The sequence below is a fragment of the Triplophysa dalaica genome, chromosome 23 (genome assembly GCF_015846415.1).
Source record: "Triplophysa dalaica isolate WHDGS20190420 chromosome 23, ASM1584641v1, whole genome shotgun sequence".
Taxonomy (NCBI): domain Eukaryota; kingdom Metazoa; phylum Chordata; class Actinopteri; order Cypriniformes; family Nemacheilidae; genus Triplophysa; species Triplophysa dalaica.
Genome location: NC_079564.1, coordinates 2,747,667 through 2,760,177, shown reverse-complemented (window position 1 = coordinate 2,760,177; position 12,511 = coordinate 2,747,667). Strand labels below are relative to the sequence as shown.

Genomic DNA, 12,511 nt, shown 5'->3' with positions numbered 1-12,511 from the left:
GCTTCCAAACGATTAATATTGAATCACTTTGTGTTGAAGGAATGACATGCATTGGCCGTGATGATGCTCCTGTACCTCAGGACATCACTATCGAGGGACCTGGAATCGAGGCGGAACACTGCAAAATCGAGAACAAAGGAGGGATTGTCATTCTTGACCCCTGCGGACACCTGTGTTCACTCGATGGCGTTCCTGTCACCAGACCCACACAACTTACACAAGGTAACCACAGCATGAGCTCGGAAGGAGATCTTGATGTCTTAGCTGTCTGCAAAAGCATTTCTCACATAAAAACATTGCAGAATGTAAATATTATTGTTTAGTATTTGGTTGCATTTGGTGAAGTTTGTACTATCCGCCTATTAAAAAACTACATGATAATAAAGCGTCAAGCGGTAGAGGTTTGTGAGAATGAAGTGTGTTATGGAAATAGTATATTTTTCCTGCAGGATTTTGGTTTTGGACGTCATGCAGAGTTTAATTGGTGTGGTTTCGGATCTTTATTCAATGTGACGCAGTGACTCAAAGATTCCACTAGTGAACGAGCTACAGAGCACAGATTAACGTTAAGTGAATTTCTGCCCCAAGGTTGTATTTCCCATAATGCCTGCATTCTTTAACCCCACCATGTTCCTCAACAAACCATCAATCATTTTCTTTGCTTATTCGCGAGTGTTCAGTCTGCTCTTAGAGAATATATACATTCTAAACCGAGATCGCATTTGAGCCAGACTCGGATTAAAATCTCACCCCTCATTGTCTTAATCCCAAATGGTAGCATTTTGTTGACCAACAATTGTGCTGACACCATGATGATGTGGAAGGTCCGAAAAAAAGTATTGCTCAAGAGGGATCATTGATTTTAGTCTCAAAGTTGCACAATATATTACTCAATGAATGATGAAAATCCTGCACAGTTAATTTACGCCGTTTATTTCCCACAAATCATTCTGTTTTTAGTTTCTTTCAAGTATTTCCTTAGGGAGGGTATGGGGTTAAATCATCCCCTCTTCTGCCTTTCCAAATCTCTACATTAACAAACAGACTAAATGTAGAGTTTACATTCACTGAATGATAAAGCAGTAAATTAAGAGTGACTTGCTTTAGAAATAAATAAAGAATGAGTTAAGGAGCATGATTTCTCTCTCTTGCTGTGCATGAGAATGTAAAGCGTGTGGCACAGCACCACCCCTTTAGGTTGGGTGAGGAACGTTTGCTCTGTTCTCATTCATTGACTTCAGAAGAGGAGGAAAGTGAAGCGGTCGCGTCAGAGTTTATCGCTCAGTGAATCGCGCGCGCGTCACGGATCATGGCTTTCTGCGTGAAATATTAATAGAGGACTTCGCTCGGTGGGAGTTTTCTGAAAGGTTTGTGTATACAGTCTTATTTTCAGGTTTCTTTGTATCCACAGATATGTGAACTTTATAGAGTTTTATCGTCACACATCTACACTGCATTCTAACGACGCGACAACACTAGTCATCACAAAGCTGTTCATAATGAAAGCGAGTTGCGTCGCGTCGGGGTGAAGATGAAACAAGTCATTAATAATCGTATTTTTGATCAGTGTAACGAGGTGTGCTTTACTTCTGTATGGTTGAGGCTATTGATTATTATTTATTTACGCCTATTATTTTCTACACGCCGAGATTTATTGAGTGACGTCATTATATGCGAGAGTCTGTCATTGGATGATTATTTTTATATACAGTTTTTATTTGTATTATCAATCAATGAAAAAAATAACAAATGAACATTTTCCATGCACGGAGGGAGAAAGCTATAATTAAAACATTATGTAATATCAATATGAAGGAAAGGAATTAACATTTAAATGCTGTAATGTCGGACTACATTTAAATGTTTAAGTGCATGCATTATAATCTGCTTTCTATGCAGATAACTATGCTTTTAAAATGAATTGTTGGTATCTTGTGAATTTTGTTTTCTCTGGGTAATTCTTGCATGTTCATCACCTGAACTGTGACCATAAGGCATGATGCCAAGTCAATAGTCAATGATGAGTTTCCTTTTATTAATCAGATAAAGTTTTAATATATTTCTATTAAGATCGACAATTAGCTCAACCATCTAATCATTTAACCATCCAACCATTTAATTTATAGCTTTAAACAGGAATATTAAATGTTTCATTGTAGCAGATGATTGTTGGGTTAATCGAATAATTTAAGCAGGAACCCGAGTATAAACTAACATGCATATTTAATTATGTGATCAAAGGGATTTTATTTTTAATCTGAGTTTGACTTTAGAAGAGAGAGTTTATAAGAAGAGCCAGCTGTGTTTGTGGATTCATCTGTGGGGTGAAATGGCAGGGAAAGACTTGCAACATGTGTAAACTCTTTTATTAAAGTCTGTTTGAAGCACTTTTATTGACGTACACACATGCATTTCACTTGGAAAAAGCGACAACTTACAGGCATGTAATTAAATGGAAAGAAATGCATAACATGCAGCCATGTGCGCTTGCATTGAAACTCTGCATCGGGGTTTAAAGTTATATGTACATCATGAAATGTATATATTTAGGATTTTAGCTTTAGGGGCACAGCTGTGTAGACTAAATACTTCACGCTGTCGGCTATGAGCGTGCATGTGTGCACATGCGTGCCTGTTTATGCTTGGGAACTGCAGTGCATTTGTCTTGATGTGTTTTTTTCTACAGTAAGAGTGTTGACTGACTCAGGGTTATTTTCTGGAATATTGGGTCCATCTGTTGTTATGAAATCAGGACTTTTCGTGACTCAAGTTTGCTGTGTCCATTCAGCAACTTTATGAGAAACCTGGCAATGCTTTGAAGAAAAGCTTTGCCGGTGCACCAAATTCTGGAATGTGTGGGATAGATTTAGGAGACCAAATGTCAGAGGGTTGGCATGTTAATGACACGCAAGACTTACGTTCACTCAACAGTGGGCACTGGACCACGAATGTTGGCCAGGCACGGATGTTTGAGGAACATTTAGCCTTTTATAGTGTATTCTCTCAGTGAGTTAGACAATTTATTATGCATGGATATAGACCATTACACAACTGGGTAGAGATGTTACTTTGTTTAAATGCCAATGTCTCGGCTCAAGTGTTGAAATTAAGTGATTTGTTTGTGTACAGTTCTCACAAATCCCCGTTTTTAATAGAGTTGTTTTCCTCCTAAAGCTCAGACTGACTGTCTGATTTTACATCCTCTTTTGTTTCATTCAGCAAAAAAGACCGTTCAGGCGAATACTTTGGGGTTTTGCTGAGGAAGAAAAAGTGGTCCTAAATATTTTCCATGAGCTGTTATTCCGCTTCCCGTGAGTTTCCAGGCTCACATCCATCCATCGCTCCGTGGTCTCTGATTTCAGATTAGTGGAAAGAGCAAAGCCTCACAGGACCTGGTGCTCAAGACACAATGAGGAATAATTGATGTTTAAGCCACTTTTCGGGTGACATAAGCTTTTCTTATTTCCTTTGATTGACAGGAGTAAGTATTATTATGCGGATGAAAGATTTTGTATTAAAATGAATCAGGAACAGACGTTGGTTTTTGGAAGAGAAAGGATCCTGTTTAATCTTAAGGGGCTAGTTCACTCAAAAAGAAAAAACTGTCATCATTAATTCACTCTTGTGTTGTTCCAAACCCACATTACTAATTTTTGTGAAGACAAAAGACAGATTGTTGCAGCTCAGTCACCATTCACGTTAATAGTTTTTTCCTTTTAATGAAACTAAATGGTGCCTGAGACTGGTATTTAACTTTTAAGGGATAGTTCACCCGAAAATGACAATTCTGTCACCTCTTGTCATTTCAAACCTGTATGACTTTCTTTCTTCCGCAGAACGCAAAAGAAGATCCTTTAACGTAAGAAAGTCCTGAAATCTCTTGATATCTTCTTCTCACTGGGTTGTGGTCTGTGAGAAATGAAATGTATTATTTTTTATAATTTTAACCATGTGCGTGTTTCTATTCCTCTCTCTCTAGGTTACACTCTCTGTCTTGGTAAATCCTACATCTTTCGTTTTAACCATCCAGAGGAGGCAAATCGACTGAAAAGCATGATGCCTCAGAAGAGCCCCATTTCTCCGTTGGTGTACAGCACAGGTAACTTCTTCCTACCCTCCTCCATCCACTTATCCCTTTGTTGCTATCATCTCCATCACACACTTCTCCTCTCTTTTTAAACTATATACAGATTTTGGTCTAACACCCGCAAACCCCCTCGGGAGGTGAGACCACTGATCTCCTCTCATCTTTCCTGCACATGCACACACCTGGCCCATATCCCGTATCACAACAAACCAACTTAAAAGAGGATTTGGTGTGTCTACTAAATTTCAGTTTTGTGTCACAATTCTTTTGCGGTCTCGCGCAATACGATCCTCAAAGCTTTTGATGTCCCTTTAAGGATTGAACGTCTATTTTACAGACATTGCCTTGAAGACATAGCGAGATTAATACGTTAACTTAGACTCCAAAGTATGACTAAGTAAGGAAGTCACACATATACACCCTCAACGCACATTTTGTGTTGCTAGACAGCAAGAACCTTAACGTAAACAAACGTAAATCCAGGCACTGTGGCGGGTACATAGGAAACCTGGGAAAAGCACACACCCCCACTCTTATGCTGTTATTGTGTAGTTTAACCCTTACTGGTTTGTTTACAGGAGTACGATGTGACCGGGTCAGTTGTATTGACCTCTTACGCAGGTTTTGTGTACTTTTTAAACCCTGAAAGCTTCAGCTCTCATTTATTATAATTGTATGGATGAGCAGCTAGTAGCCTACAGTTCTTCTCACTATTGTTTTACAGATTACAAACGAGTAAATACTGACACAAGTGTTGTTATTTTGTGAACAATCTATTTAAGAATTGCATATATCAGTTTCAAAGTATCCATAAATGCGATTCTTGTCTGTAAATGGATAGCCAGACACGTCCCCCCCCCCCCATATATGGTCAAAGTGTATGTGCTTGTGTTATCATGCATGACTTTCCCCACATCATCCTTATGATATATTTTCCAGTTTCTGCTCGGTTTCCTTTTTCATCTTGACACGAGAGGTTCGTCTGTGATTTACACTTGGCATGTGTAGGTTAATGTGTTTTATGCGCGTTTATGTAAGTCATCTGAAGAGGAATTTTCTTTGATCTGCGCTCTCCTGGCAAGTGGCAGAGTGTATCATGAGGTTTGTGTGTTTGAGGGAGTGTTAAACAGATGTGAAGACCCCAAAAACTATAACCTAGGACCAAAGCATATGTAGGAACTGTATATATTTATCTTTCACTAATGTCTATGTAGCTGAGGTTATGAATGGTTTCTGCTATTTAAAAAGTCATGTATAATTCTTGTTGTTTTAGCTTTTCGTTTACCCCATTTTACACTTTTGTGTAACTTTGGACTTACTTGGACTTTGGACTCGCTCATAGGCAGTGTCTATTTTCAGAATGGGTCTTCATTGTTATTTTTTGGCTTTAGTGTGCTTAGAATATATGAATGGATCCAGGGGCAGACAAACATCCCTGAGAGAAAAGTCAGATGTGTCTCAGGTATATCCGTTGGAGATGATCTATTGAATTGGCTCATACAGTTATATAACTTCTTGTAACCGCTTGCTAGTGTTTTTATTAGCCTGACATTCAACGAAACTACTATTACCAAACTCCACTAAACATTTTCCCCAATAGAGTATTTTTTAATTGTCATTTATGTAATTTAATTGTTTTGCTTTTTTCCAGATTATCTGAAATTTAGTAGTGACTTTAGTCACTGCCTAGGTCGAACCAGCACTAGAGGGATGCGCTCTGTCTCCGAGTTGCGGGATTTGATGGACACTTTACAGAAAAAGAAGCAGGCCCTGGAGAACAGCTTACGCGCCAATGGTGACTCTAGCCCCTCCTACTTCACCATGACACAGTCTCCACCCACCACGCCCAATATGTTGTCACCCGTCACTAACTCGTCCCCAATACCACCCTATCAGGAACAAGCCAGGCGGTTGTATAACTCAGATCGGCCACCACTGGGAACCAAAGTTCCTGTCCACACACCTAAAAGTATGCCTCCATCTCCCCGCCGTTCTGATCCCCGAGAGCGAGACACCTCACTTTCTTACTCCCGACCCATGATGCGCAACCAATCTCAGGACAGTCTTCTCAACAGTACGTCGGAGAGTCGCCGTACTGTGACCTCAGGTTCTGTTCTCTCAAGTTCTCTTCCCCCCACACCAGGGGGCTCAAGTGGGGCAGCCAGCATGCCCTCCAGCCCCCGCCTGGCTCGCAAATTCTATACCCCAGACATGAGCCACAACGGAGGACTCGATCCTACTCCACGACAAAGGAAGTATTCCGCTGGGTCGCTTACAAGCATGGGCTCACATAGCCGCTCCTTACCGCGGCTGTATCGACCTGCCGAAAGCCATCTCACCCTTCACTCAACCTATCGATCACAAGACCGCCCCTCTTCTCGCCAAGCTGGCAGCCCTGAAGCCAACCACCTGAACGGTCATCCAGAGGTGGTCTGCATTTCCTTGTCCACCAAACCAGCTGCCAATTACACCATGGCCCCTCCTGATGTCACAATGACCTCAGAAGAGACCACTAGTCCTCGGCAGGCCAAGAAGGTTAGCTTGACATCTGTCAGCTCCTGTTCCGATTTGGATCAGCAAAGTCTACGTGGTCCCTCCCCGGCACTGGAGTTTAGTTTCGGGGAGAGGAGGCAGTCATTTGGGAAGGCAGGGATTGGACCACATGGAGGCTTCCGGGAGAGGAAGGGGAGCATCAGCTCTCTGAGTGGAAAGGAAGAACTTCAAGACTATCATCAAAGACAGAGAGATGAAAGACTGCGGGAACAGGAAGTGGAGAGGCTGGTGAGACATTTTTAGTTTTTCATTATCACTTATATTTTTATTGGGTCTTTAAGACTCCCCAGTATAACGCACATTGGTTTTTCTTCCATGACGCTATTTTCTTTTTTTATGAGGGATATCAAGCTAGGGCTGGAGATTTTTTCATCCCTGTTGCATTACGGGATTTTGTGGTAGCTTAGATACAAATCCAAATGAATCTGGCTGCCAACTTGCTCTGTCAGTTCCCTAGTCAGTGTTACAACTTGTGTACACACTACACTAATCCCCAACCTAGGAAGTTGTGGGTGATAAAGATGGACTGGTGCCCCCTTGCATTCCGCTCAGTCATAACACACAGAAATGCCCCTCTCGTTCTCCGTGGTGGATGTGGTGAAAGACCCATACAGACGTGTGGCTGGCAGTCCTATTAATAGACGGTTTGACAGCCCAGAACCACTTTCATTGAACTCGGCCTCCCAAACTCACTCTCTGGGAGGCCGCCCACAGCTGCAGATGATCCTGGCAAGATGCCCACACTAACATGCTCCATTCTTGCTCCTCAGCTGCTCTCAACAGGGTTTATTTGAAATTCAACAGTACTTCTGTACACTGTGGTTAAGAGAGGCCACCTGTGTCGCCGGCCTAATGGGCACAGGCCAGTCCATCAGCGTGTGCTGCACCCATTTATTACTTATCACCAGCCTGTAGCTGTGGTACTCCTCGCAAAGTAGAATACAGGCTTGGATGAAGTAAAATCCAAACCACCACAGGTGGATAAGTTCACAGACAAAAACAGGCTTTTCCAAACATTCAGAATTTCATAACACTCCCGGTGCAGTGTGCTACTATAAAAGTCATGCTCGTGTCCAAAAACACACATTAACTGTGTTCCAGAAACTAAAGGGATGCTCTACTGGCAACTTGAACTGAGGCATCATAACCAAAAGAAAAGCTTGCGATTTATTTGTTATGACTTTTCCAATTACTGTTAGTTTGGCATAATTTATTTTACAAAGAAAGCAATTGATGCATTGACCTTTAAAGTGAAGCCATGGTGTTGTGTGTAATTTTTTGCAGGAACTGTTGACAGAAATGCAATATAATATCCATAACTGTGTCTTCAGAGGTGTATAAAGACCTAACATAATGATGGATTACCTTAGAATGTTTCTATCCACATACACTGCGGGTCCCCATACATGGAATTTGCCATGTTGTTTCTACAATAGCCCTAAACGGACTAACTGCTCTACATGGCGAATTTCATAAATACGTTATCCCCTTCAGCATAGAAGCAACGAAAACGTGATGACATCTAATTTCCGTGTCAGCCACTGTAGTGCTTCTAAAGGGAGGGTGGAGTGAGCCGTTGGTTGCAATTCACAACCTCACCACTAGATGCTGCTGAATTTCATACACTGGACCTTTAATTTGAAGACTGAATTTAACACAAACCAAGGCTAATAAATGCTGTAGAAGTCTTGTTCATTGTTAGTTCATGTTAGCTAAAGCATTAACTATTGTTAACAAATACAACAAATACTTATTACCAAACTTTTTTTCTGAGCTTGTCACAGAAGAAATTATCCCCTGTCACATCTTTCTGTCTGAAATACAATCTGTTTGAGTCACAATATGGTGTAATAGAGTGCTGCTGACCTTGAATTGATATAGATAGGACTGTTTACATTGTCATTGTCCTTCATATCCATGGGGGGAGCCAATGACAAGGTTTACCCTCGGCCAAGCACTGGCATGGAGGTGGGGCAGCCATTAGTTTCAGCGGAAGGATTAAATCACACTGCTGCTATTTGTATATCGTCTCCTGCCCAGTGCCGTCAGTGGTTTAATGGGTATAGTTTCATTCCGTTCCCAGATTCTGTAATCTGTCTTTCCTTTGACTCTGTTGAGCAGATTTGTTTTGTCATTTGTCTTCAATGCATTGGGAAATGTAACCTGGCATCTTGTTATTGGTGATGAAGGTGTCTTCTGTTCCTTTGGGCTGGAGGTCACCATGTGCCCTTTGACCTCTGTATCTGATAACATGGTGAGTACAGCTGAAAAATCAATCTGTGGATTATGGCTCATTCATATATGAGCCTTATCAGCTGTTTTGTGGATCATGTTTACATTTACCAGGAAATACTCCCGTGTGAATTTTATTACTGTTAAGTTTCGCGCTACGATGCGTGTCGGATGAATGATTCACAGCTATCTGAACCTGTGAGATCCTTTTTCAAAGTTTAGGATTGACTAGTGTGAGTGCTCTTATGCTTTTCTATGTTGGATGATAAATGCAGGGCTTCTTTAAAGCCGAATTTATTCCCGGGTGAGCCAGAGCTGCCTCCCACACCAGATCTCTTTTTGGATTTATACACCTGGAAAGTTTGGGGATTTCAGACCGCTTCGTCGTCTTTTTAACATGCAAATGTACTGGTTGGATTTAATGTTGAGACGCTGCTTACTTAGCGCTGCGCATGGGCTTGTATAGTGAGATGTTTGTTATTTGGCAAAAGTCTTTGTGACATGTGGACATGCTCAGAACTGCTGAAGGTAAATCTGTGTGTATCTCAAAGGTGAGGATCGTTTCCAAATGAGTTAGAGCGCACAGCTACATGTCTGCATTCTAAATTTTAATGCTGGATGATTTCTACATGCAAATGCCAATGTGTTTGTTGCTCTTGAATACACAGGAACGTCAGCGATTGGAGACTATCCTGAGTCTGTGCTCAGAATTGGGCTGTGCGGAGCAGAGCAAAACTGGCTCTGCCGTCACAGACTTGGAGAAAATCAACAAGGAGCTGGAAAAATTACAAGTGTCAGATGACGAGTCTACGTTTTCAGATTCTGCAAGTCTTTCGGCCAGCTTTTCTACTGAGAACGACTACGGGTCCAAAACCAGGGAGTCCCAGGCTAGTGTGGAGAGACAGGTACGGCAGCGCCGGATCAGTGGACAGAGAGAAATTAGGGCGGAGTCAACAAGTGTGTTTAGCTCTGGCCCTGCACCTTCTTCTTGGCTGATACGGACCAACAAGGTAATTGTCATGTTTAAAAAGTAGTTCACCAATGTGAATTTCTCTAATGCCGCATGAAATACTTGACACAAAGATGTCCAAACAGAAAAATGAAGTCATAAATCTATAAATAATTTTGTAAACCGCTACATGTTGTTGTTGAAGTGGTCCACAACTAAACTGAAGTAAAAAAAAAGATCTAATTTATTCACTCGTTCCCTTCGAAACTTGTAAATGACTCAAAAAAGAAGATATTTTGAGAAATGTCTCAGTGGATTTGAATTCACACAATGGATGTAAATGGGGACCAGTGTAGTTTGGTATCCAACATTCATTAAAATATATTCTTTGGTGTTCTGCAAAGAAAAGTCTTTGGAATGACATCAGGATGTGTAAATGATGAAAAAAAAATCAGTTTGGGGGGGAACAAACCCTTTAAGGAGACTTTTATTCACATGTTGAACTGACTAATCTCTGCTGATCAGGTGACCTTCAGCGTCACTCCGACAGGTTGTTCATCCAATATAGCTTAATGCATGTAGTCTTTTCCCACATTCAATGTGCCTTTAATCTTGTTAGGTAATTGAATCGTTCGTAAAGCTAGACCGTTTCCTTACAGCTAATTCCTGTGACCTTATAAGAGTTTCCCACCCTTCCTTGGCATGCACAACCAGGCGCATGCACATTAATCCACAAAGGAATGCTGGTGTCATCCATTCTTCTTATGTATGGAATAATGCGCAGGAGAAATAATTCTGTTAAACTAGCAATGTGCAAACTAACTATTATAAAAATGACCTGTTGGTGGGTAGAATGTGTGATGAATCATTCTAGGACCTTATAAGTCTTAAAGAGGTCGTTCACCCAGAAATTAAACTTGTGTCAGTATTTACCCTCGTGTCATTCAATATTGGATTTATACACACGATGAATGTCTCTCTCTTCTGTGAAACTCGATATTTTGAGAAGTGTTTTTGTGTCCATACAAAGGAGAGGCAATGGTGGCCAATGCCAATGTTTGGTTCACATGTTCTTCAAAATATCTTCTTTTGTGCTCTGCTAAAGGCAAAAAAACATACAAGTTTGGAATGACATAAGGGTGAGTAAATGATGACAGAAAGTTATTTTCTCTCCATTTTAGTCCCCACAAACAAACAGTGTTTTGACAACCCAGAGATGTGCCCAATCCTTAAAATAAAGTGTGATTAGGCGATAGAAAAATAACGGTCCAAATATAGAAGAGTCACACGGATTGTAATTGGTTTATCCAACTCTCACACACTCCATACCATGTGCCACACAATGGACAAATACCACTCCCCTCTCTCTCTCTCTCTCTCTCTCTCTCTCTTTCGTCGCTGATGATACTGCGTGCATTCCAAACTCATTTATTATCCACGTGGAACCCGGTCACAGGTCACGGTTCTACTTCTGAAACTCAAAACAAGGAGACCACCTTCAACGGATTTTCAAATTCTAGATAAATAATTGGTTAAGGAAATCTAGGTGGTAGCTCCGCCCCTATGTTCCCCAGAGTGTCCGTTGGACACATTCATCACTGTTGTTTCATTCAGTGAACTCTGGCTCAGTACTGCTGCCAGAAGGCTGTGTGTTCACACTGTATTTCCTTTTTCTAACTTTCTTAATAGGTAATAAGTATTTTAAAATAAGTCAAAACATCCACAGCGGTCAGCTATCAGCCTTACCGTTATCAGTTTACCGTTGAGAAAAAATTATGAAGCATTTTCATCTGTAATTTTATTAATTTCATTTTATAATATTTTGTATTTATTATGGATCAGTATTTCCCACTTTGGCTGTGACGTATTCACAATAGCCCAGCATCTCATGTATAACTTTAGTTGCATGCTTTCTTACATGAACTTAAGAAAGTTTTAAGTTTCTTACATGAACTTAAAACCCATCTCTTCCGTAAATACTTGACAGACAAAAAAAAGACTCTCTCTTTCCCTCAACAGGTCTAGCTTTTGTTCAAACCGTTAACTTTGTATTAACACCTATTGCATTATTGCTCCTGTATGACATATCGCTTATTGTTCCTTAAACTCTTTATAAGTCGCTTTGGTGTCTGCTAAATGACTAAATGTAAATGTACGATGTCCCAAGCAGGCACCTGAGGATGAAGCACAGCTGAAGCTGGAAGTGAGACGTATCGAGGAGGAAAGAATCCAGGTCCTGAATAATATGGATGAATTGGAGCTGAAGATCAAAGACTTGGACAACCAGATGGAGGAGTCCATCAGAGAGGTAGGTCAGATGGAGACATCATGGATGGTGGCATGAGTTGAGAGAGAGATGTAGTGACGTGTTTGTGTGGAAGAATGATCAGGAACTGTGATGCAAACCACAGCTAGATGAGAAGGTGCTAAGATATCGGTCTTTCTTTGTCAGTTTTTCAACACAATCACACGTTCCTGTCTATTTATAAGAACAATGTTCATAAAAGGACAGTGTCATTGGAGAGGAAGTGAGTAATGGCTCCTTTCATGTCATAGCGTAAACTCTCCATCACTTGAATTAATGGTTGGTAAGATGCTCATCTGGCAACAGTTCCTCTTTATTGTTAATTTAGCTGTTCCATCAGACTTTTATTCAACGAACTAGGGCTGTCTGCCCCGTGGTAGTTTTA

General features: G+C 40.9%; 1 protein-coding gene across 9 annotated transcripts in view; it reads left to right on the top strand.

Moving 5' to 3' along the window:
• phldb2b (pleckstrin homology-like domain, family B, member 2b) overlaps positions 1 to 12,511 on the top strand; it is a 40,731-nt gene that overhangs the window by 10,314 nt on the left and 17,906 nt on the right. For 6 of the 9 annotated variants that reach the window (XM_056738219.1, XM_056738223.1, XM_056738220.1 and 3 more), the window contains 5 exons: positions 40 to 222; positions 3,980 to 4,099; positions 5,739 to 6,868; positions 9,541 to 9,882; positions 11,989 to 12,129. In XM_056738219.1, coding sequence (XP_056594197.1) covers positions 40 to 222; positions 3,980 to 4,099; positions 5,739 to 6,868; positions 9,541 to 9,882; positions 11,989 to 12,129 — 1,916 coding nt within the window. Of the gene's footprint in view, positions 1 to 39; positions 223 to 1,248; positions 1,368 to 3,979; positions 4,100 to 5,738; positions 6,869 to 9,540; positions 9,883 to 11,988; positions 12,130 to 12,511 lie in introns of those variants that run through there. The other 3 variants (XM_056738221.1, XM_056738218.1, XM_056738224.1) reach the window with 2 other exon arrangements.